The sequence below is a fragment of the Syngnathus scovelli genome, chromosome 10 (genome assembly GCF_024217435.2).
Source record: "Syngnathus scovelli strain Florida chromosome 10, RoL_Ssco_1.2, whole genome shotgun sequence".
NCBI lineage: Eukaryota > Metazoa > Chordata > Actinopteri > Syngnathiformes > Syngnathidae > Syngnathus > Syngnathus scovelli.
In genome coordinates this window covers 4,386,840-4,412,482 of record NC_090856.1, presented here as the reverse complement: position 1 = coordinate 4,412,482, position 25,643 = coordinate 4,386,840, and the positions used below count along the sequence as shown (strand labels likewise).

The window sequence follows — 25,643 nt, the reverse complement described above, 5'->3', positions numbered from 1 at the left end:
GCACTTCAATCGTTTTTAATTTTTTTTTTTTTTAAAAGCGGTCCAGCTCACCTTCGCACACGTGTGCCAGAGATCACACAAGCTGGCCTTTAACAGAAGCCCAGCGTTTATCAGAGAAGACGCAGCATGGCTCTTTGACGGAAAAGTCGCCAGAGATTCCCTCAAACCAAGCACCTCATTATCAGCAAAGGGGCAGACTCCCACCCATTGTCTGCTCTTATCGTCTTTGGCCAGAGTAAACCTTATTATTGTCACCGCCAACTCTTTCTTTCGATGACACAGTGAGCCGCTCAAAGATTAAAATTTAAAATGTGATGGTTTTATTATCATGCTGTGCCGTTAGCTGGCGAACCAACAAGAAAAATTGTTGCTGTGTTTTTTTAATGAGGAAAAATAGCACTCTATAATATTGTTATTTATTTTAGCCCGCTTATGACTTTTCCCATTATATATTAGCATTAAGCTAACTGACCTACATTTGAGGACAAGTTGAACTAGTAAAAGTTTGAATAAGGTCACTATTGTGCAGATTATTTCTGACTTTGCTATGAATCTCTGCAAATAAGAGGAAAAAATTAACTGCAAATATTTGGGATTTTTTTTTTTTTAATATTAGAGCCCCGCCCCCCTTCCTTTCACAAAAATCTGCCCGCAAAAAACTCCTGATGCATCACCCCAGTTAATGTGCATGTGGTGAACAATGTGCCTGTCAAAAGACAAAAAAAAAATGTCAACACCTAAAAAACAAAAAGCAGTAATGAGGAGAGTAAAAAGACTAACAAAAAACATAAATGTAATAAACAATATAGACACATTTGTGAAGCTATTAAGGAATTTGTTTCCCTTCTTAAACATCATAAATAGTACACAGTTAATTTAAAAGCACACACTTTGATATATATATATTTTTTAAATTACTCACCCTAATTCATCGTCACCACTGTTGTCATTTTAGTTAGCTAAGAGTGTTTGTTGTTTTAACAGTGGTTATTATCGTTAGCTAGCTGTTCTATGTAATTGTAAACAATCATATGTTTGTTTTCATTTCCCTCCAAATTGTTGCTTTCAGGTTAAGGTAGTATTATATCATTTTGGTGTCTTTTTACACAGAAAAAAAATCCTTTAATGGTGATATAACTCATCGTATTTCCATAATTTCCGACGTTGCAAATTGTGTTAATTAGCATTTTCCGCTTATGATTTTGACACCAAAAAACGATACCTGGGCGTGAACTTCACGGCGGGTAGAGTACTTAAAAATGGTAAGTCAATGTGCACTACATACAAAAGATTGCGCAATGCAATTCTCAATTGACTATGCTAGGATTGTGTACAAAAATAACAATTTGGGCAACCTGAGTAAAATTTCCGAAGAAAGCCAAGTGAACCAATCCTGACCACAATCACATAAATGAGGATTCAAATGGTTGTTCGGCTGTACATTATGTGCACTCTGATTGGCTGGGATCGGCTTCATCCAGCTCAACCGTATCTCACGTTGTAGAAATCTGTCTCGGGCTCCTTCACGTGTGCAATATAAAGCTGGCCTTCATTTTCACCGTCCTTCTAAAAATAGTCGTACAATAAGTCCTTTAAAAGTTCAGAAGATGCCAAACTCCCGCAGAGATTTTAGCAGCACCGTGTCCTTAATGTCGCTGAACACCTTGCGGATGTTGTCCGTGTCTGTGGCACAGGTGTGGTGCAGGTAGAAGTTTTTCCCTTCCCCCTTGCTGTTCGCAGTCCTGGTCTGCTGCTGGTACAGCTTCTGGATGTATTTTTTGGCGTCTTCCGCATCCTGTGTCTTACCTGAATGAATGAAAGAGGACAGAGGTGTGAGAACAACATTGTTTCGACTGAAAATGAAATATAATTACTCATAAAATGGTATGTGTGCTAACGGGAATCCTAACGAGGAGTGCCGTGTACGTCAATTGTTAAGTATTATTTTAAATTGGAATGGGTGGAGTAAGTTTTTGGCTAATTTTGGTGTGATCATTTAAAAAAAGCAGTAACAATATTGAGCATTTTCATGTTCTCTTAAATTTGTCTAAACAATTCTCTTCATCCTGCCGTTCACATTTGACATTTGAAAAAAAAAAAATGCTGCCCATTTGTATCCACATTGCTTTCCCCCTTTAACCATTTTGACTTTGTAAATGTAGTGAAACTCTAGTGAAGCAACATTAACAGTTTTAACAGTAACTTATGTTATATAAAATAAATCCGAATAATGGCATTTATTATTGCTTTGGCTCCATCTCGTGGATAATGAGCCCCGTGTGGCTTCACCGTGTCAAAACAAAGACATTATCACCGTCTCGTATGGAGCAGAGGTCCTCACATACCATCTTAAATCATGCATGGACACACAAAATCGATCATTTTGTGTTTATTTGACATGCAACTATCACAACCCCTGCACACACAAGACACATAACGGGATTTGGGGGGGGGGAGGGGATCTATCTGTTGCCATGGGCTACAGGAGGATGAGGGACTGGTGCTGGAAGTAGAAGATGGGAAGTGTCAAGGCTGCATGCAGACATTTACACCAGGAGCAAAGGCCACGTGTGAAATATATATATTTAAAAAAAAAAAAAAACTCCAGGAAGTGAATCATTTAAAGGCCAATTTTGAAATGGACAAAAGATCCCCCAATTATTGTTCACTTTGGCCATGAAAAAAAAAAAAAATTGAAGTAGGGGGAGTGGCGGAATTCACTTTGCAAACGACTTGACAGAGTGAATGAGTCACACAACAAGGAGGAAAAAAAGTGGATGAGAGTGAATCAACATGACAACCTGCCATTTGTCATTATGGCAAAAAAATAAGGTTCTGTTTCCAAGAAAATGTCCTCAAAGTGAGGTCTGGAATATTGTAATTTACAGTAGAGCACAGGCAGAAATACTTTTGTGCTCAAGGGCCATATTTGATTTTTAAAACAGACATATGGCCCAGCTCATTCATAGGTAAGATACAATAAAATAGTTTGAGTTTTTTTCTTAATTTAAAATCATTATGTGTGCATAAAATTAATACAAAATCTCCAAGTGAGGAGCAGGTATTATTTATGTCCACTTGGGGTCACTATTAGCACATTCTACACTGTAGTATTTTTTACTTTGAATGTGTGGGGACTGGCATGTTGAGTGAGTCGGATAACTAATTTGACAGTTTGTTGAGTAAAAAAATTTATTTTGTTGTCGTAAAATGATAAATCGGCATTTAATTGAGGAACGGTGCTTACCTGTGAAGCCAGGGAAGTATTTCTTCAGGTCAGAAGTTAGTATTTTGTCAGCCAGGATGTCAGTTTTATTGAGGAAGAGTATGATGGAGGTGGTGTGGAACCACGGTGAATGGATGGTGGTGTAGAATAAAGCCAGGCTCTCCTCCATGCGGTTCTAAGACACACAGATACGTTTTTTTTCATGTGTTACAGTGACACCTGCTGGTAGATAAGCGAAGTGATGCTGAGAAGATACAGGGCTACTATATCCTGTATGTTCAAAATGGCTATGTTGTGGTGGCTTTATTCAACAAAGATACTTACAGTAGTGCCACTTTCCTCCAGGACTTGGTCATACTCGCTTAGGGAGGCTAGGAAGATGAGCGAGGTGACGTTCTCAAAGCAGTGGATCCATTTCCGGCGCTCTGACTTCTGACCACCTACGTCCACGATCCTGCAGGCGGAGCGACAAACGGTGAGGAAAATCTTTACTAAATGATAACTTTTTTTTAAAAAACAATTTTCCTCTTTAAAACACAATTTGGGGGCTGGTAACGATTCATTTAATTTCAATGAAGAAACATGATTTTAGATGTTTGAATTACGAGCATTGTCATGGAAAGAATTAAACTCAGTGATAAGGTACCGGAGTGTAATCTTGTTGATGGTAAAGGAATAGTCGTGGATGCCCGTGGTGGGGAATCGAACCCTCAGCACGTCCTGTTCCGTGGGGATGTAGTCCGGCTCTGCGATGCGGTCGAGTTGGCTCATGTAGCTGAAAGCACAGGAAAAAAAAAAAAACAGTAAAATCAGGAAACGAGCTATGATATGGCCGCCCACCTGCGTGGAAAACAAACACGAGTGATAAATTAGCTGTGATTAAAAAATGACAAGACGATGCCTTTATGGCACACACACACACTGCTCGACAAACAGAGGAACACGAGCAGCACGCTGTGACCTTGTCTTTGAACGATTCATCCATAAAAAAAAAATCAAAAGTCGCTTAATCTCCGCGTATTATATGATTTTATTTTTATTAGAGACTGAACAGTGAAATATGTCTGGAAGGGAACTAATTCCCTCTACTGGGAAATATGGACGCACAGGAAAAGCTTCTCGATTTATTTTTTTTTTTTTTTTATGTGATGAGTCAACAAAATGTTTCAGGAAGAAAATAAAATTTCCTGGAATTTCCCATCAATAATATAAAATGATATAATATGAATGATAATTGACTGAGATGAAAGCAGATGCACCAGATTCAGTCATATTTAGCGACTGGTTTCCCTTTTAATCTACATTTATTTTAATTAAAATGGACTCACTATTCTGTGGAGTCCAGTAGCTGGTACTCGCAACGTCGGCTGTAGCAGACCCGCACGCCAGAGTCGGCCCAGAGGCGGCGGATAGCATCCACGTAATCTCTATCCATCTTGGTGATCTGCACCGGATTCACATTCTCGATCTTACTGGCATAGAACTGTGTGAGAAGGTACAAGATGGTACCAGAAAAGGAAGATTTTTTTTTTTCTTTTACATCTATTCAGGAACAAGAACGGGCCAGATGGGCCCGAATACAGAAAGTGTACGCTGTTGAGTCTACCTCGTTTTCTGCGTTGGAGTAGGGAATTTTAAGCATGGTCATGGCTCCTGTCATGGCCTTGATGGCCGTGAAGATGTTCTGGAAGATGCATTTAGCAAATTCTTTCCTTTCCTCCTCTGAGAAGCCCCGTCCGTGGATGATCCTCATCTGGCGGATGAAGGTAGTTTTGCCACTCTCGCCGGTTCCTGAGGCAACAAGGGGCATACATGATACATATATGTACTAATAATATAAAATGTAAGCTCATCCTAAAGGAAAGAATTCTGATTTGGTCTTTGAATAAAACTCTTTATTTTAACTTAAAAGAATAAAACCTCCTATTCTTGCAATATAATTTAAAAAATATAAAACAATATAATAAAACTAAATATAATATACAAAATATTCCCAATCAGGCTATTTGTGTTATAGTAGGGGTATTTTTCTCAAAAAAGGAAACAAATCTGATATCACAACTGTTTATCTAAAAAATACAACTTTATTGTTGTTGTTTTGAGAGCATAACTTAAAAAAAGACTATTGCCAAAAATATAAGAGCTTTCTCGTTCCACTATGACATTTTCATAAAAAAAAAGTGATATCATTCTTGTAAGATCTTTTTTTTAGATTTCCTCTTTGATTAAGCTGAAGAAGAACCGTAAGTTACAATCAATAGACTAATCGCTAGGAGTCTTGAAATGTGTCATTGCATTTGTGGCAGGGTGTGTCCCATTTCCAGAAAACACCATTTGGTGTAGCGTAAAAGGATGTTTAATTGCACCTCTCCAAACACGACACCACTATAATTGTTGTGAACACATTGCAAGCATAACAAAGTTGTGCATCAACTTCAATCCCTTCACTGTAAAAAAATCATTGCTGGTGAACAAGTCATACAAGTCGGAGTGACGTAATATATTTAAAAAAAAACAATACATCTCTCAAGCCTGACTTAAAGCATTGCCCTTGCAAATAATATATATTTCATCATGGCGATGGTTCAACCACAAACTGAAGCAATAATCGCAAATTATAAATCATCAACAGCGATCCCCACTTTTTTTGTCTAACATTAAACCTCATTAATCATTAAAAAATCTAATCAATTTCCTGTCCTTAATCATGTTACCTTGCAGGCCTGTTGAATGCACAGTGATCCTGACTGCTCAGACAATATAGCGTGTGCAACCTAAACTGAATAAAGAGAGAAATTTATGGCCGTGCAGGCAAAGATGCACCTGTTCATTTGCGCCTTATCTGCAGGCTCATCCTGTCGCTATAAAGTCATCAATCAAGCTGCAAAGGAGGCCTGTCGGTTTGCGGGACTCACTCTGCTGACTTGATGAGCGATTGCACTCTTCTCGACATATTGCCACATGCTTGACATATTTCTGGTTCCTATTGGGCCACCGGACATGCCAAGCAACATAACTCAGGAGTGTCAAACTTGTTTTTGCCACAAAATGCTAATTGCTAATGCTTAGGGTAGCAGGTTGGATCAAAAATTGGATCCAACGAGCGATACCTACACTAATGAGTTAACGCTATTAAGAAAACAGGTTATCAACATAGTTGTGCGTCCAAATTACTCAGATTTTATCATCGCCTTTTTCTAAGAAAAATCAACTTCCTTGTGTCAGATGGGCACAGTAAGTGTGATAAGTTGAGTACACGTTTCACACCAAATGCATTTCCTGACACAAACCACCCCCTTTTTTTTTTTTTTTTTTTTTTAATATATGAGTGGGTCACATGCACTCGCCACAATTTGAACCCAGATCCCAAAGTCAGCCGCATTACCCCCTGAACCACCATCTTCTCAACTTCAACAAAACCAAATGATTGGCTAGCCACCCAAATCCAATGGTCCAAAAAAGTTTCAAATAAGTTGGTAACAGAAAAGGAGACTTAGCATCACTCACCCAACAGAAGGACTTTCACCTCTCGCCGCTCCTGCCGCTTCTGCTTCCTGAGTTGCCTCTTGATCTCCTTGTCCACGCTGAGGGACATCTTCTCCTCTTCCGAGAGGAAACACATGCAGGTGCGCCGGTAATAATCCCAGCAGCCCGCCATGGCCCGAACACGCCTAATATTAATTAGAGTTAGTCAACCACACCCTCCAATGATCCCTTGACCTCTCATTTCTCATCAGTCTTCATCGATGACTTCTCCTGTTGATTCATTGCCTCACTTAATGAGAATCGATGAAGCATTGAAATTCCTCATTTCTCATCAATTCCCGTGCCGCCTCGTCATCTTGCTAAGTAATATTATTTTCCATCCATGACATTTTTAAGATCATTTCAACATTAAAACCACAAGCTTCCGGCGTTGAGATATTCTGCGTAATCTGAAAAAAATATTTTGATTTAAACCAACTACATCTAAGATGTAAAGTGATCCACCCCAGTGTACACACTATGTAAATGAATAAGAAACTAGTTTACAGTATCTATGTAACATCTCTGTTACTACTCTAGTAACTTTGCTATGAGTTCATCTTACAGCTCAAGCAGTACAAGAACGAGAGAAATCAAAACAGTTCAGTACCTTCAAGTGAGCGCAGTCCGTCACTGTCCCCGTTCCAACGCCTCCTTTACGCGCTCCATGTTTGCGTAGATGCCGGGTGCGGCGCACCAGCGGACGAAGTGCGACTCGAGCGGCCGAATGGTGGCATTTATTTTCGTCACAAACGGACCTGCTGCTTGGGTGAGTCCACCTCGCACCTCGCCTCAGCAGGAATGTTCCGCGTTCACGCTCTGCGCCGCGACTGGAATGCGCTCGAGGCGACGGCGCGGCTCGATAGCGACAGGAGCGCGGCTAAGCGACCGCAGAGGTGGCGGAAGACGCGCGATGTGTGTGTGGGAGGGGGAGTGTTTTCTCAATAACAGTGTAGTATCTTTGAAACTGTATAACAAAAGACTATGTAAAAGTATTCAGATTTAAGTATGCCTATAAACCAGGTGTCGCCCGTGCCAAAAAAAACGCTACAGGTTGGCCTATTAAAAGTCTATTTGTACTTCTTGACTTCCCACCATTAGTCGACATGTAAACAAAGATGATTTAGGGGCCCCCTTTGTGACTGCATTGACCTTTTCCCGTTGACCTATAAGATGATTGCCAGTAATTGTTTTATAGTTCTAGAGCTGGTCATATTTTGATTTTATTTAACCTTTATTTAACCAATTAAGAACAAGTTCTTATTTACAACTGCCGCCTATGGAGCCCTATCCCAACTTTAGGCGATAGTTACACATATTATTGACAAACAACTATTCACACTTACATTTACACCTAAGGAAGGAGAGAGACAATTAAACCAGCACGCATGTTTTTTCAACATGGCAGGAAGAATGGATAAAGTTTCCATTGCCGGGAAATCTAGACTCTTCCTGAAAGGCCAAGCATTGTGGTTGTTCCAAATACTCAAGGTGTAATCGTCTTTATTTTTTTATTTGGCAGTAAATTTGAAGTGGGGTGGCATTTAATGTATTTTTTAACTCATTTTCAGTGCTGCTTTTTATGAAGCGAACTGATTGGAAAATCAAAAGTCAAGTCACTCGTTATGTTATGGCAACACATACTGTATTTAGTTTATTTCAAACTTCTAATATAATTTCAGGAAACTTTCTGACCTTTACAGGAACCATGACGCAATTTGTGAGTCTCTATTTCGTGATTCATCTGTCACAATGTTTTGAGAGCAATCCGGAGTCACGCCTCCCTCCCCGCAATGCTGGTCTGCTTATTTAGATGTCAATCCTTTGTCTTCTTCATGCTTGCAGGACCGGTCCGTCCGGGTTTTCGTAGCCTCGTGCATGCGGAGATAACCTGAGCTCTTGGTTGCCATGGAAATGAGGTGAGGTAAACGTGTAGGAAAGGACGTAAAAGGAAGTCAAGTGCATGCGCAACGGATTGAATTTCTTCATGAAACTGACACATTCACTAAGGCCTTAAGGGATCCAATCTGGCATATAATAGGAAGAAAAAAAATATGTTTGAAAAGCAGCACACATCCCGGAAAATGAGGGTGTGGCTGTCATGGAACTGCAAAAAGAAAGTAAAGTAACAAAGAAATAAAGGATGGAAAAATGCAAGATAGTGAGAAGGTGTGGTCTCGACCATAGGAGGAAATGATCCGCCTCAACCTCCCAGCATCCATCGGGCTGGAGGGTGTCTCATGTTCTACCTGCAATGTACAGTAAATGATCCGACAGTGATTCAGGTGGCTCTCCTCCCTTATCGTCACTGATGAAGCTTTACATCCGTCCGACAGAAAGCTTAAGAGAGGAGACTTTGCCCCTCTGGGCTGGCTGCTGTGGGAAACGGGCCATGATCAATCATTAAACTGAATGGACTCATAAAAGAAGACATCTTACGCTCCACTCAGTTGTCATTATTTTAAGATCACAACCTTCTGACTTGGAAGTTTTCTCAACTTCACGCTCATTCATTCCAGCCAGATTTCTCTGGACTGCTATATTGGGACTCATCAAACTCCTGATACAACATAATAACATAAACTGAATAATTCTCAAGTTAGCGTCGCCTATTTTCATATTCTATGCTCTTGCTGAGAGTTTCATGTCACTGTGTCTTCAAACTTTGCTGCCGTGGATGAAATATCCAAAATATTGGTCAACTTTCTGGTGTTTTCACTAAATATTTAGGCCAAATTTGTCTTTGAGGGACTACTGGTGTGACGTCATAGAGGGTGTGTCTCAGTTTCCTCATTGCAGTTACAACAGATGTCCACAAGGTGTCGCGTTGGCTCAACAATAGAATCAATTTGACCGTCCGTCCATCTGTTTAGCTATTCAGTGACTGTCTCAACTGCTTCACATAACTCAGAAGTTAAAATTACAATCTTTCTATCTATCTCTATAGCTCTGTTTCTATTACTTATTATTATTTATTATTATTATTACTCACGTACTTCAGCCCATTTTTGGTGTTGTCGTTAAAGCTTAACTCAAAACCAGTTCAGCAGAAGATGCATGAATGTCAGTTTACTTAGCACCTGCCATATTAGAATAGCAAACATGACATCTTTTTGTATTTATTTATTGCAACGTCACGTTTACTGGAAAGGTGAGGCAACTTGTCTCCGTCTTGTCATTTGTCACTAAAATAAAGAAAAGCTAATTCAAATATTGACACTACCTGTCATGTTACCTGAGTAACCGAGTGTACATCTCAAAGTTGAACACAATCAACGGACAATTTGGAGTCCTCAATTTTAAATGAAACTTCAATGACGTGCACATTTTTGGGATGCTGGAACTTGGAGGAAGTACCTGAAGAACACCCTCATAGGCACGGGAACAATATACAAACACTACATCTGAGATTCGAAATCGGGACCCCAGAATTGTGAGACATGCGTGCCATAATGTTGCTATAACAATTTCAAGGCGATGTTGTCAGGCTTAAAGTGTAACCATCCAGAAGAAACAGCTGTGTGAGCACTGGCCGGGGGCTGACACGCCTCCAAAAAGGAAGGGAGGAAAGGGAGGAAGGCGGCCTCTCACACAACCTTGCTATGTCAACCTAACGCAAAGTCCCGCCTTCTTATTACCGTATTCTCTTCCTTCCATTCGCGCAAAAGGACTGTCAGTCAGATAAATGACTCGTGACGTCACCGGGAGAGGAGTGGATGACGAGGAGGGGCGCTATTCCAACCAGGAAAAAAAAAAAAAAAAACACCAGGAACGATGAATTGCCTGATTTGACTTTCAGTATTCAACACTGAGGGCATTTTTGGGCCCCCGGAGAGAGCGTTTGGACAAAGCTCATTTCCAAGCAATGAAGTTTCTCCCAGCTGCTTGTGTTTTTTTTTCTGCTGCAATTCCAGGGATGGCTAGCTCAAGCTAACATAGCTCGCTAACTGCTTAGCTCGTCCATTTAGCCATCACCACTCCCGCAAAACTTAACCCCTAATATTTTTTTTCTTTCCTTTTTTTATTTTTTCTCTCCTAATGTGCAAGTCGAGTGTTTAGCATCCGGAGCTCGTCGACGTGTGCATGCGGTAGATGGACGGGCTGACGGGCGGCGGTTGCAACCACTGCGCGGGCGTGAAGTGTCGGCGTCGGGGCGGCTAGGCTCGCGGGAGGGCTCCGACAAATGTGGCAGGGGCGCTCAACAGTGTCCCGCTGCCTCCGGGACACGAGTGTTTAATTAAAAATAGGCTTTTTTCGGGGTGTGTGGGTGTAGTTAAACTTCCACGAATTGAGCAGCGGCGCTGGGAATGATTAAAACTGTATTGGCACAGTGGGAATCTCATTTTTAACACCTTCACCACCTTAATTAGATTTTTTTTCTACCATAAAAATAGTCTTTTACTGCTTCTAATTTGACGTTTTCCCACCTTAAAGTCTTCTGGGAAGTCTTTTTTTTTTTTCTCCCCTTGCAAACTCCGAATTTGCATACGACTTAAGGCTTACGCTGTCAAATATTTGTCACCGACAACGAGCAAAGAAAGTAACGAAATCCCATTTGACTGGACGGGATTCCATACTCGAGCTTGGAAAGCCTTTTCCGAGCCCGACGCGACCTCCACCCCCACCCCCCCTTCGACCGTCAGGCAGGGCTTTTCTGGCTCATGCGGTGATGACTCTTGACTCCATGATGGCTTGTTGCCTGAGTGAAGAGGCGAAGGAGTCCAAACGGATCAACTCGGAGATCGAGAAGCAACTGCGGCGGGACAAACGAGACGCCAGGAGGGAGCTGAAGCTACTTCTGCTGGGTAAGCATAATTATGCTACACCTTGTCACGGGGAATCCAAACTGGTCAGTTTTCATGTCATGTTATGTTAGCCCAACTTGTGGTATGCAAAACATTGCACCCACTTGTCAAATTGACACCCTTTTGACTGGCTTGTTAATGTGCAAATCTGTGGTATGTCGTGGTGACACTGCGAACAGCTGCTCGACCCCCACATGAAGTCAACTAGTTTCTGCAGTTTTACAAGAAGACATTTTATGATCGGTCTTGCCATTTTGATTCAACGTTCTCCCAGAGTGCACCATGTACAGTTATTTGTCCTCTCGCCATCTGTGACTGCTTAAAAATTCCCAAAGTTTCTACAAAGTACTGGAGTTGGTGTCTGTTACACTTGACCAAAGGGCGAGCTAATATATTTCAAGTGTGATGACTAATCCTCCGGTAAATTGAAGGTAGCAAATGACTCCAGACACCATTTTGGATTCAAATTCCAGTGCTGGTACTTTGCTCCCAATGAAAACTTGTCATTCCACTTGTCACGTGTGTAATAGCAATGAAGAATTTGAATTGCCTTGAGCGACATTCATTTTATCATTCAATATAAAGAGTTGGCTGGATGGGGGGGAAGGGGGTGGTATAAAACTATTCATCCAATGTCATGTCTTCTTTGAACTGTAAACGCATCAATATGTGCAGAGGCTAATGAAACGCAACGCACTTCATAGGCTTCAATTAGCTGTCATTTTGTCTTGTTAAAGTTGGAGGAACAAAGACGGGCTCAGTTGCTAACATGTGCTCACGCGGAGGATGCAACAGAGGTCGGAAGCACTGACGTTTTACTTGGTAACAACGCGCAATCATTTTGGATAAATGAAGCCAACCTATGCCCACGATGATTTTCAGTCTTCCAGCAAGCTCAGGACATATGACGTATCTAGGTTAGCTTGCAATATAATATTAGAAGCTGCTGATAATATTAATCGTAAGTTAATTTCGATTAATTGCACTGCCCTACTTTTTTGCATTCCGCCAAAAAGCCATTTCACACCTTGGGAATAAGGTACGTGTTTGTAGCCTTGCACTATTTGTCTGGCAGCTTTGTTGGTTGAGCAAACTCATATTGACACACCCTGACTTTCAGCAGATATGTGTCAGACTGCGAGACCGCTAGCCTCGATGGCTATTGCTTTTATCTACAGTGGTCATAAAATGTTGACAAACCTCAAACCTTCAAATGTCAAGTTTGCGTGATTAATACAAGACCACGATTTAATCATTTACAAACGTTTTCTCGTAGTTCTGATGACCTATAACCTCCATGACTCAGTTAGCATTAAAAAAAATCAATAAAATAAACCACAGAATTATTGAGATGTGGTTTTGTTCAGAATGAACTAAATTCAAAAGTCATGTTTGTTCGCTGCCAGTTCTCCCAGTTAACATGAATCTTTAACATAAAAAAACAACGAATGCGCTCAATGGGAGCCAGCCCACACCTGCCACCATTTAAAGCGCCTCTGACCAACAGCAAATAAATTCCAGGTGTTCTACTAGTTGTTTTTGGACCTTTTTTTTTTTCTTACTAGCACAATCGTGAATATTTTGTAAAAGGACTCGCTATTTTTCACTGTTCTTTTTCAGTCATGAGCAGTTTTATTTAGAATTACAGCCAAAATGTTTATCCTTAGGTTCAGCAAACAGTATCCAAATTTCCCAAATATGCTACAAAGAAAAAAACAGTGAAGAAAAATTGTACTGGAATAGCTAAGATTTATTTTGGAATAGTCGGAGGCACATTAAATGTTGGCAGGAATGTGCTGACTCCCTTTTAGCATGCGTTTGAATGTAATAAAGCTGAACACAGGCACATCCCAGAGGGTGTGCACACTTGTGCAACAACATCTAAGTTTAATTTTCTTCCCCTCTCAAAGGTTGTTAGATTAGGGGGGGGGGGAACAGAAATTTATCTTGGTCTGATTTATTATTATTATTTTAGATATCACAAAAACCTGCAATTTGAACAGGGGTGTGTAGACTTTTTCCTCAAGTTTCAAATTCAATTCAACCTTCAAAGTGGCACTTGATTGAAGTTGTTGCTTGTTGGAGAGATGTCGGATGGGGAAATTTGTGAGGCATTTGGATTAAACGGCAAGCAAAATGGGATACGTAATTTAATTGTAAGTTCTCAAGAAGGAAAAGTATGCAAGGAATTTTGGTGAAAACTGCAGCCTGTGCTGCGCTCTTGCCATTCGCACACTCGAGACGTTTTTACACAGATGTCTTATCTGGAGAAAAAAAAATACCAAGGTAATTGCACTACTTTGATGGAAGACTGCAGAAATTTGAGAATAATTTTTGAAGATGAAATTCTGAGGATTTGAACAGATTTTGACAATTCTAAAAACTAAATGGATTATTAAAAACGATTTAATTTGTCAATTGTTGCACTTCGATATGATATTTTTTGGGCGGGTCTGTGTTTTATTATCACAGCCTTAATCTGTTTGTTCTTTCTTCACTCTTAAATTCTGGTGGCCACAGTTCTCCATTTCCTCTTCTTCCATTTGTCCCTTAAGGTTTCGTCTCTGCTGTCTTACCGCCCCGCTTGGTGGGAAGACATTTGGGGGTGGAAAAGCTTCTCTCTTGTTCTTGGCCACGGTAACTTGGGAAATTAATTTTCTCACTCAAACCCTCCTCCTTATCCATGCACAGTTTTTTTTTTTTTTTTTTTTTTTTTTGCGCAAAATCTGATACTGTAAACCGTTTTTTTTTGTGTATTTTTTCTAAAGTTGTAGTTGCGGATTTGATTTTTTTCAACAACCTTTTTTTTATAACAACCTGCAGACTTCAATTTGACATTATGTCAATATTGTGTCACGACATATGATTACATGAATATATGATTCTTGTCAATAGGGACTAGGGGAAATAAATAGGTGTGCTTCATGTAAATATTAAATAACCAAAGGCATTTTTTTTTGTTAGAGTAAAGTTAATGAGTTGCTGCTGGATGATCCTTGCACACTTGTGACTGGCCTGCAGGCTCAAGCCTGCCTGAAAAGCACTTTTTTTTCATCTAAAATGCTCGTCTTTCTTTTTTCCATGTGGTGGCTAAGCCTGGATTCCTTCAGGCAAGTTCACTTCCTAAAAGTGTCACTGGAAAAGTTCCCGCAAGCGAAATGGGCCACTTGACAACCATTTGGTTCCTGTACAGTGAGAAAAGCCCCCAGTCGACATTGCTAGCTAGCGCCGAGCTGGAGTGGATATGGCTTCCTGTTTGATGTGCTTGGGGGGGGGGGGGAGCGGGGGGTGTTAGGGAAATCATTTACTCAAGGCACCATTTTTGACACATTTCGCACCTCCTCCCTCGCCACTCTCTTTACTTTTCAACGTGGATCTCTCACGCCGTGCTCCTGGTTATTGATCTTCATGTAAATCCGAAGCAAAATGTTTTGGAGTTTTGCCCTCCAGTTAGCCTTGCCCACTCACCCCGGGATCCGTTTCTAGGTTTTCTTTTCCTGCGAGTTAATGCTTAGTTCATTGGCTGAATAATTAGTACAAGAGTTGGTGGGAATGTTAAGCTCCCCGTGTGGATTTACTCTGCTGGATATTTTCAATTTGATTACGTTGCTGTTTGTGCATATTAGCTACAGTAGCTTTTGATTTTCACAGCAGCATAAATCGAGAGCCTGATTTTTGCCTGATTTTTATATACGTTTTATAAAGTGGAACAAAACATGCCATTTAATTTTTCTTAGACGCTGAAGTCTCATCAGATTTGCTGCCCTCAGGCAAGGAGCTGACATTTTGTCCGACTTTACATAAACATCTTATTGAAAAGTATCCCATAGAAATCATTTGTCCATGAAGGGGAGGTCGTATGTTGTTTTTTTTTTTCCGAGAAAGCACTTGTAGTCTAGTGTATTCAGTTCTGCCGAGTACTGCGCGGATGTACCGATAGCGTACAGTAGAGCGCATTGTCCGTGTCGTGTCATAATGCTCTTTATGAATGAGTGTTATCATGTACGTAACACTTTTTGACCTCCGTGCAAAATATGGAGACGGCCGAGAAAAAAAAAAAAAAAAAGCTTGCATGTTTGCCTTGGCTCCATGGAGACATGACGAAGCCTATCATCCAATGTTGTCTGCCATGTATTTATGAGTCCGGAGCTGAGGTTGCCATGGGAACTAGCATGAACCCTAAGGAGTAGCTCCAGCGAATGTACAGTAGCCTGGCCGTGAGAAATGCTTCCGCTGGCTTTTCCACTCGCACGCAGGAACAATGAGATCTGTTGAACGGAGCTCGACATGCCTGCAAGAGATTCCACTTTTATGGTTTTTGGTTGGAGATGGAGCTGCCAGACAAGCAAGCTCGAGGTGTTGTCAATAGTGAAAATCAAATTATACTCTGAAATTCAAAATACTTTTGTTACACAGCTCGCGAACTGAACCCTGTTGCTAAGTGACTTTGTTTTATTTCAACTCGGGCTGTCTCGACCGAATATAGCACACCGACTCTACCTGGAGTCTGTTCTGTGGATAAATGATATATGTGTTACTCTCCTCCCGCCTACCGGTTTGGTTCAGCGGGGTCAAAAGTAGTCTTAAAACAGAAGCGCATACGTACACAGAGCTGCAAGCACGGGTGATCTCACGCTTGTTTCAGGCCATGTGAGAGCCCAAACAAATATTGATTGTTACTCTCGTTCTTATTATCTACACACATGCTTTTACGGGCAAACCTACTTTGGTTGGCCTACTTAATCTTCACTTTTCTCTGGTGAATTGGAATGAGAAGTTATGAATACACAATGTATGTATGGAGCTTTTGTTTGGGAGACATTTCACACCTGCGCACACACACACACACGAGTTATGTTCAGTCGAGTTTAAGTGTGACGGCGTTTTAACGATTGTTTTTTTTCTTTCATGTACTGTTATCAATTGCGGTATCAATTGATTGTGCATGCCATGTCTATGGCAGGATTAATAAATTACTGCTTAGGCTGTGATAATTCAACGAAATGGAAGAATTCAAAGCCAAATCACTCCATTGAAGCTTCCAATTCTCATTTTACCACACTGCAAACTGATGCCACACTACACGTGGAAATAAGTCGGCGCGATGGCGTTGCGCCAGCACAAGTCTGCGAAAGACAGAATGTCCACTTTGGGATCCTTTTCACACTTGAAAAAGAAAAGTGTAATGTGCCTTCTGCAAAATCAAATGAATGTACCATAACACAATGTTTATAATCACCAACAAAAGCTACCAAAGTTAGCTTAGCGTAATATAGCCTCAGCACATTCATACATGAGCTCCTTATGGCTCCAACTTAATTGAACGCAGAGCGGCTAACTGTTAGCCACTTAGCAACCAGTCGCTAACCAGTCGTTTTATACTCGAGTTTGCTCTTGTCCTCAGAAATACCATCATAGATCGAATTGTTGTTTGAGTGGTTGTGGTACTCTTCTTCATCAGGTACCGGCGAGAGCGGCAAGAGCACTTTTATCAAGCAAATGCGAATCATCCACGGCTCGGGCTACACCGATGAGGACAAGAAGGGCTTCACCAAACTGGTCTACCAGAACATCTTCACGTCCATGCAGTCCATGATCCGTGCCACCGAAACACTCAAGATACCGTACAAGTTCGAACAGAACAAAGTACGTCCCACCTTCATTTTGCTGATGAAGTCCCGTACTGACTAAAATGCTTTTTGCCTTCCAGAACAACGCGCAGCTGGTGCGCGAGGTGGACGTGGAGATGGTGACGTCGTTCGATCAGCCGTACATCGGTGCCATCAAGATGCTGTGGGCTGACCCTGGCATCCAGGAGGCCTACGACCGCAGGAGAGAGTACCAGCTCTCTGACTCCACCAAATAGTACGTCCGCCTCTTATAAAACCATCCACTCGCGGCACATGTGCGTCCAACGCTTAAAAGGGAACTAATGGATTATTTTGAAAGAATACATTGAATGTGCCAGCTCCTGTCCAAACAAGGCAGGCCTCGCCGCTAGCCACCATCGCTATGATGATCGATTGTACAATTTTAATCAATGGCGGTGTGATTAACATATTATCTTTACGTACTGTTGGAAGAGCTCATACACGTCACAGTCTTGCAAATTCACTCGCCAGAGAGAAAAAGGTAAAAAGATGGCGGCCGCCGTAGGCTAGTAATCGTGATGTTTTACATGTTTTTGTTAGAATAAATAGTTAAGCGTGTCAGATGAAGACGCTGAAGATGCACATTGAAAATAGAACAAAGTTTTGACGACTTGGGTTTAGTTTCCTTTTAAGATATTCCCAAAAATCCCTTTCCAACTTTGGTTTGTATCAGTTTGCATTTTATAAATATTATAATTTTATTTAATAATATATTAATAATCTAATATTTATTTTATAATATTATTTGGACACTTTTTAAATGCTCTATAAATGACCTGTCCCGTCGTTAAAATTTAATGTTTTGGACTGTTGCATGACACTCACCTGCCACAACATGACGTACACCTTTAGAATCTATTGAGGTCCACATGTCTGTCCGATTGATACTTGAAACTAAATTTTAAAAAAAAAAACATTGGAGGTGTACCTGATGTCGTGCGTGATGAGTCCGTATCCACGATGTCACATGTTCCTCCCTTCACAGCTACCTTAGCGATTTAGAACGAATAGCGACGTCGGGGTACGTGCCCACCCAGCAGGATGTGCTGCGGGTTCGAGTGCCAACCACCGGCATCATTGAGTACCCCTTTGACCTGGAGAATATAATCTTCAGGTACTGGTGGCCCGAGTGCCGCCCACGACGTCTCCGGTCGGCCCTGGTTGCGAGCCGCCGACGCCGCTATCGCCATGAGCTAGCTTTGGTCTGCACGTCAATGCATCCCTGATGGTGACCTCCCAAAAGACTACGGTCCAGGTCTACAGTCCGTGTCGGGAAGTTGGCGTGTTGTGTCGCAAATTGCTCAAGTTGGACACAAGTAAAAGCGTCACGTGAGCAAGAAGTGGAATTCGGTCTTTGGGAGCCGCCATCACGGATGAAGCAAAAAAAAATTTCTTTGGAGCACCAAATTTCATCTAATCGCCTGACGGTGCTCGGGAATGTTTCCTTTGGTGACATGTGAACTGATCCACTGGCTTTTTTTTTTTTTTTTGGAGGGTTTGTGTGCTGTATCTGCTCTTATGCCGCACTTTCTCTTTCCTCTCTCTGTCTCGCCTTCCGCTCTCCATCCTGTCTCCAGCTATCTTAGCGATCTGGATCGTATCGCTGAATCTTCCTATCTACCCACCCAACAGGATGTGCTTAGGGTTCGAATCCCAACCACTGGGATCATAGAATACCCTTTCGACTTGCAAAGCATCATCTTCAGGTAGACAAAAGAATTGCACTGCTTTGACTAACTTCAGCCAGCCCGTGTTTCCCGTGTGATGTCCGAGCGGCATGTTGCGTTACACCTAAAAGCATGCCTAACGTATCTCCTCCAAGCAAGCCCATTACACTTGGCCATATATGCTGGCACCTTGACTTACGAGTTCAATTTAGTCCTTGACGAAGCTCAGAACTTAAGAATTACCCCGGGTCACGACAATAGCAGGTATTTGTGTCTGTGAGCAAAAAAAAAAATGGATGAAGCAACGGCTCTTAAAAAAGCTCGTCTGTCGGGGCACTCGTAAATCAAGGTACCACCGTATTGTGTACACAAAAGTCGCAATATTCTGATTTATTGAGACCCAGCTGTATTTTGTGTTTCCTAAATATCCCCAAGATGAGCACTTTTTTACACGAGAGCCATTTTTTTCCCCCTCCTTTCAAGATTTAGCCCACAACCGGTCCAGCTTTCCAATCCCTTCTCCTGCAAGAAAAAGCGAGAACCTCAAAATGGACGTAGCGAACAAGCAAGAGTGATTACAGTCGAGTGCAAATCGATAGGAAGCCATCGTGCCAGCCTCCTCCTACGCTTGGCAAGGCTGGAAATAACCGCAATGTGGTCGCACTCGAGAGCTTCCCGGCCGCTCGGCAGCAGCGAAGCTGAGAGGCTCCGCTCGGCCCGGCTGCCGCTGCCGGTGTGACTCACTTCACGCTCTCAATGGCTTTGGCGTTTAGCGAACAGGCCAAAAATACAAACATGCTCTCGGGAGGCGCTGCTTTAGGTGCGCGTCTGTTTTCACTGAAGCGCATGATCGTTGAGTCGCGTTAATGCGGAGCGTGTCAGCCGCAATGCCAGATAGTAAGGAACAAGCACATGTTGTATACTCGGATGACGACCCGCCCCCAACGCTAACAAGGCAGCCTTTCATAAACAGTCGTACTTCCTGTTCTTTTAATTGGCTTTGAGAATGTCATTATTTCTTTTTTGCTCATCCAGCAAAGAAGCAGAGAGTCCACGGTGAAAGTGGGTCACTCGTTCTCAAGAGGCTGCCAGTTTACCTTTGCCGGTTCTCATCGATTTGCCCTTTATGTTGTCATCGAGCTTTTTTTTTACCTGTTCGGTGTTAAATGATCCACCGTCCAGTTCCGTTTTGGTTGCAGTTCCGCTGTCAGATGTTTTTATCGACACCGCGACACAGATGTGAAGCGCTTCTCGGAAACATGTCACAGAAGAAAATTAGTAGACTTCCCTTGTTTTGTTCATTTTTGAATTTCTGGGGGGAAAAAAACTTGGACGAAGATGACAAAATGAGCTGATAATAGTTTTTTTGTTAGTAAGCAAAATCAATGGGAATACAATTCAACTTAAACATGTTCTATATTTTGTCATTGTAGTACTTAGTGGCACCTGGCATTAAAATGAACAAAAAATGGAAGAAACAAATTGGTCAAATATTTTTTGGGGTGAGAACCATTAACAAATATTTTTGCCTTGTATTATGTGATATTAACATGATGATGGAGAAACAAGAAATGGAAGAAACCAATTGGTCAAATATTTTTGGGGTGATTTTTTTAAAATTACTTTTTGCCTTGTGATATTAACATGATGACGGCTTAGAACTTGGCCCAAATCTTTTTTGATAGATGTCCTTTTGCAACTCTTTATTTCCTGCATGAAGTGCACATTCCTCGCTGTCACCTTTGCCGTGTTTAAATTCATTTCACTCACTTCACGTTTCCTTTGATTGACACCTTTCATAGTTTGATCAACGCATGCCCCTTTACTTTGAAGATCCGTTACCTACATGGAAGCTTTGTTCATATTGCTCCCCGCTGTTTGTTTGGCGCGTCCCATTCAGGATGGTGGACGTCGGCGGCCAGCGGTCGGAGAGGAGGAAGTGGATCCACTGCTTTGAGAACGTCACCTCCATCATGTTTCTGGTGGCGCTCAGCGAGTACGACCAAGTGCTGGTGGAGTCGGACAACGAGGTGAGAGACCTTTTGCATGCCTGAACGACACCAGCCGTGTGACGTTTTTACGTGCTCACATTTTTCAGAACCGCATGGAGGAGAGCAAAGCGCTGTTCAGAACCATCATCACATATCCTTGGTTTCAAAACTCCTCCGTCATCCTCTTCCTCAACAAGAGGGACCTTTTGGAGGAGAAGATCATGTACTCTCACCTGGTGGACTACTTCCCGGAGTTTGACGGTACCGCTTTCTTCCATTTCATGGTCATGTTGTCTGTTTAGTTATGGCTGTGGACAGATGTCGTTTTCCTCATTTCAGTTATCTGCCATGTTTGGTTTTAATAAAAAAAAGCTAGAAGAATAGAACAAGTTTTGATAACCCTGAAAAGATGAATGTTATCAAATAGTGCCACCTTGTGGCTTAAGGGGGAACTACAACACAATGGCCCCTGTATTTCAATCCTATTTTTTTTTTAGGCCCTCAGCGTGACCCACTGGCAGGCCGCGAGTTCATCCTGAAGATGTTTGTGGACTTGAACCCGGACAGCGACAAGATCATCTACTCGCACTTCACGTGCGCCACCGACACGGAGAACATCCGCTTCGTCTTTGCCGCCGTCAAAGACACCATCCTGCAGCTCAACCTCAAAGAGTACAACTTGGTGTGAAGTGCTGTGTGAATCAAAGAGAGAGGAGAGAGAGCAACACACACACACACACACACACACACACATTTTATTATCCACTTCCGCAAACACACACACACACACACACACACGTCTGCATGGAACACAGTCATCGGTTTCGCTCTACACTCGCTATCTCTCTTTTTTTGGGGCTCCTAACAGTGTCCGCGAATCCGTAGTTGAACCTTTTGAAATTATCGGCAGTGCTTGCGTGCGGCGGGGTGGCCCACGTCAAACACGTAACGCTTTAAAGGGCTCCTCTCCCTAATTGCGTACGCCGTGCATGCTGGACACGACGACAGTGTGCTCGTTGTGAGGAATAAATCTGTCGATGTTTAAAAAAAAAAAGAAAAGAAAAAGCTCCAATTCAGAGTGCACACACTCTGTTGAATGTAAATACTTTTGCTTACACATTGATGAATTATCTACTTTTTGCCTACTTTGTAATTACAGCGGCTACACTCGGAAGGATTGTAACCCGCCACACACAGACACACACACATACACACACTGCCCCCTCGGCGTTTGAAGTGTTAACACCCCTTTAAGAAGACAGCACTACCACTCAGTTGACTGCAAATCACTCCACTGTCGCTTTGCCAAATTGACACTACATTTTCAAATTTTTTTTTGGTGTAAATAGAAATCCAGTCTATTGCCAGTATTTCTTGAGTGCAGGACTTGGGATCCGGTCCGCCATGCAGTTCTCTGGCTCTTGAGATGTGTCAAATTTAGGAGAACCGCCGGAGAGAGTAGGGGGGAGTTGTCGCTTCTGTGTATTTCCGTAAGTTGTGGTTTCCTATTAATCTCAAGGACGAGGACTTCAGATGTTGCTTGGAATTGATTTATTAGAGTTCTACGTTATTATACCGATTCCACAAAACACAGACTGACTCAAATTGGAATCTAGCTTTTTTTTTTTTTTTCCTTCAAGTGCAGTTTCCCAACTTTTATTGTACGTTAGAAAAAGCGCACAGCATACCGCCAAAGAAAAATGTCACGAAAAGTACATTAACTGATGTGATGAGCACAAAAGCTTATATTCTGTTGTATGAAAGGTTACGTAGGTTAATTGTATCTTCTGCCGTCTAATAGTAAAGCATTACATTGTTGTGCTTGTCGCTATACGTTACTGGCATAAATAGGCAAACAACAATATATTTGTGGAATATTGTGCAAATCTTCATGCTTGTATACCAGCTGAAAATATAAGCAATCGAATTAACTCTAGGACGAGTTGGTTGAAGGAAAAAAAAAGCTAAATAATTATAAATCCTACCCAAATGTTAAGGTACTGCGGGAATTTCCGAGACGTCACGCCACTTAAGATAAACGTGCCTACCAAATGTGCATTTTCACCAGGATGAAAAAATAAAATAATTCAGATTACTATTTTTAGGTCACGGCGTCATCGCTCACCGATTTTCCGTTGGTCACATGACGTTGTCAAGCTGAGCTTTCGGGAACTGTAATGTCATTTTCAGTCGATAGCAAGCGGTGCTACAAGGCAAGATGTCCGCCTCACAACTCTAGATTTGTGTCGAATTCATATTCCACCGACTTATTATTAATCGGAAAACATTTTCAGATGAGTAGGGGAGCATAGACGATGATATTGCTAAGAAAATTGTTTACTTTGCTTGCCCTTTAACATGCGAGTGGCTTTCTTTTGTTCCAATCGTGGAAGCGACCTCCCCATTTTTTTGCTTCTCATTCAACCGCATTGCGTCAGTTTTTTTTTTTTTCTATTCAACTGGCACATTTGATGAACTACGAAGTGTTTTTTTTCTTCCCCCTTTTCCTTTATGCGTCCTGGATCTGTGGGGTCTCCTCTCGGTCATGCTCAAACAAGGAGACTAGCTTTTTTACTGCTGTAAGATATCCAAGCTATTTTAACGGCAAAGACGTGTTTTATCTTTCTGACGTCTTTTTAAAAAACGGTAGAACGGCAGCATTGGCTCTATTTTCGGGTTCACGCTTTATGCAAAAATTGTAAGAAAAGACAAAAAAATATATATCCAAAACACATCTAGTGGTTGGTTGAATATTTACTGTTGGAGCATTCTTGAATTTTCCTTTTTTGTAAAGCCGAAGTTGTCAACTGTTGCTACCGATCTCATATCGTGCGTGTCCGTTGATGTTCTTACTCTTTCTCTAGAGCAGGGTTCCCCCAAAACTGATGCTGGCTGGGCTCAGATATTTTCTCGCGCGTAGTTTCCCGGCAAAGGGCTTTTTGATTCTTGGTCATGAGTTTCCTGCTCTGGTTCCGTGTACAGTATTTGGCAGTGATGTATTTTATTGAGCGGGCAGGCGGAAGCACCTTTCATATTTGGCTCTTGGGTTGATCCAGTTGAGGAAGCCCTGCGCTACAGTTCTTAATATAGAATTCAGGTGAGTTGTCGTCACCTTGTCGTCACAAGGGCTACTATTAGCGGCTTTGATTTTTGAGGTGGTAATGGGAGGGGTGGTGGCGTCTAAACCACAGATGCCTATATGTGATATTCCTGATGGCTTTTTGTTTTCTTCACATTTGCCTTTTTTTTTTTTTTACAAGACAAAAGCAAGCATCTTGACTCCCCCTTTCCTCGTCACTTTTTCCATCGCTGTTATTTTGTGCTCAAACTGAGGTCTCCCTCATTTTGCATAGCAATGTTTCCCCAACCAAGGCTACATTAAATTAAAACGTGTTGGCACGCCACCAAATGAAAAATATATACTGGAATAATGATGGTATATGGTGCTAGTGGAGGAACATTGAATTGTTCTGCCTGTCACTTTTAGCTGGAATAGATTTGATTTGTAATCGATTATTTTGGGACCAATTGAATGAAATTGCTTGAGTGGAAAAAATCTCAGCACTCGACCAAAAACGTCATAAAAAGTACAGAAATGGGGCTCGTTTCAATTAAATCACAAAGATGACTTTGTATCAAATTAGTGAACAAATTTAACATACTGCCAGAAGCATCTCACTGGCCAGAGACTCAGCTGCACTGTTTGTTCAGTCTGTATTCATTCTTTCACTGATCTACTGTGTTCCATATTAGTGGTAGGTTCGCGTGCCGTACCCAAATTGTCCCGTATTGGTAAATACAAAAGCATTGTGACGTTACGCTCCTAGCTAAACAGCTTGTATTGATTGAGACGTCAAGGTACTGTTCATGGCCATTTAGTTCTTGAAACGAATGAATCTGCTGCCCCCACCTTTCTTGATTGGATCGTGTCGTCTCCATGGGTCAGAGCACTGAAATGACTTGATACTCACGTTCTTTCTTTTGTTTTTGCTTCAGCTTCCTTTCTTGTAACTGTCACGTTCAGCTCTGATCATTTTTGTAAGGCAGACACTTAACCACGTGTATATTTTGCAACCACTTCACTTTTTTTTTCCCTTTGTTTTTCAATAACTATGTAGTGGTGTACAAATTGAAAGTAATGTATTTTCTTTTCTTTTTTTAAATATACCAAATGTAAATTTTGTACCATGAGTGTGCCAATGCCCTTTCTTTGTAAAGCCAAACTTTTGACTTAATACTTAAGTGCCAATGTCATGAGAGATGGGGTGGGGGGGAGGGATGAGGGCCCATGAACTTTCGTGGTCCACTTTTTAAAAATAAACACTAAATATGTGACTAATTAACAGTTTTATTCTTTATTTAAAATGATTGATCTGCTGTTTTTAACTGCATGTGATTGGCAGGGAGGGTGGCGTCCGCTAGCCATGCTCTCATGGGAAGGGTTGTGCTTATTGATTTACAGTATTTTAGCCATTTTTTTGTTTTACATTTCAACCACTGTTGCCTGAACCTCATTTTAACATGAAAAACAACTTTCATAACCTTCTCCTTTTCAATGTTTCAATTGGAATAAAAAATATTCCTATACTCTACATGTACTTCTTTGCCTCCTTTTCATGTCCTCAAGTGCACCTTCCGATTCCATTCATGTCACTTTTCAATATTAATAATTAATTTAGTTAATAATAATGATATAAATTGTATCTTATAGTTGCTGATAGTATTTTGTAATTAAGAATTAGCATATCGAATCAGCACAACTAATTAAAAAACATAAA

General features: G+C 41.4%; 2 protein-coding genes across 3 annotated transcripts; one reads left to right on the top strand and one right to left on the bottom strand.

The window, feature by feature from the left end:
- Nucleotides 1-297: 297 nt before the first annotated feature.
- On the bottom strand, nucleotides 298-7,654 carry LOC125965751 (guanine nucleotide-binding protein subunit alpha-14). The gene is made up of 8 exons (XM_049716592.2): nucleotides 7,362-7,654; nucleotides 6,734-6,897; nucleotides 4,833-5,017; nucleotides 4,555-4,709; nucleotides 3,873-4,001; nucleotides 3,551-3,680; nucleotides 3,248-3,401; nucleotides 298-1,806 (listed from the first exon to the last, which is right to left on the bottom strand). The coding sequence occupies exons 2-8, from the start codon at nucleotides 6,882-6,884 to the stop codon at nucleotides 1,601-1,603; spliced, it is 1,110 nt and encodes a 369-aa protein (XP_049572549.1). The 5' UTR covers nucleotides 6,885-6,897; nucleotides 7,362-7,654; the 3' UTR covers nucleotides 298-1,600.
- Nucleotides 3,574-25,457, top strand: LOC125965761 (guanine nucleotide-binding protein subunit alpha-11). 2 transcript variants are annotated; one of them, XM_049716601.1, is made up of 8 exons: nucleotides 3,574-3,701; nucleotides 8,597-11,556; nucleotides 17,018-17,202; nucleotides 17,267-17,421; nucleotides 18,785-18,913; nucleotides 20,775-20,904; nucleotides 20,973-21,126; nucleotides 21,363-25,457. In XM_049716601.1, exons 2-8 carry the CDS (start codon nucleotides 11,421-11,423, stop codon nucleotides 21,551-21,553), a joined length of 1,080 nt encoding a protein of 359 aa, XP_049572558.1. In that variant the 5' UTR covers nucleotides 3,574-3,701; nucleotides 8,597-11,420; the 3' UTR covers nucleotides 21,554-25,457. The 2 variants fall into 2 exon arrangements, with proteins under 2 accessions (XP_049572558.1, XP_049572557.1); XM_049716600.1 differs by lacking the exon at nucleotides 18,785-18,913 and adding an exon at nucleotides 18,193-18,321.
- The last annotated feature ends 186 nt before the right edge of the window (nucleotides 25,458-25,643 follow it).

Excerpts from the sequence above, each read along its gene's own strand:
- LOC125965751 (XM_049716592.2), bottom strand. The coding sequence starts at position 6,884 with ATGGCGGGCTGCTGGGATTATTACCGGCGCACCTGCATGTGTTTCCTC. Across the intron at positions 4,710-4,832 it reads ACTCCAACGCAGAAAACGAG|TTCTATGCCAGTAAGATCGA; the intron begins GTAGACTCAACA and ends CTTCTCACACAG. Across the intron at positions 3,681-3,872 it reads ATCAACAAGATTACACTCCG|GATCGTGGACGTAGGTGGTC; the intron begins GTACCTTATCAC and ends CTCCGCCTGCAG.
- LOC125965761 (XM_049716601.1), top strand. The coding sequence starts at position 11,421 with ATGACTCTTGACTCCATGATGGCTTGTTGCCTGAGTGAAGAGGCGAAG. Across the intron at positions 18,914-20,774 it reads TTGCAAAGCATCATCTTCAG|GATGGTGGACGTCGGCGGCC; the intron begins GTAGACAAAAGA and ends CGTCCCATTCAG. Across the intron at positions 20,905-20,972 it reads TGGTGGAGTCGGACAACGAG|AACCGCATGGAGGAGAGCAA; the intron begins GTGAGAGACCTT and ends CACATTTTTCAG.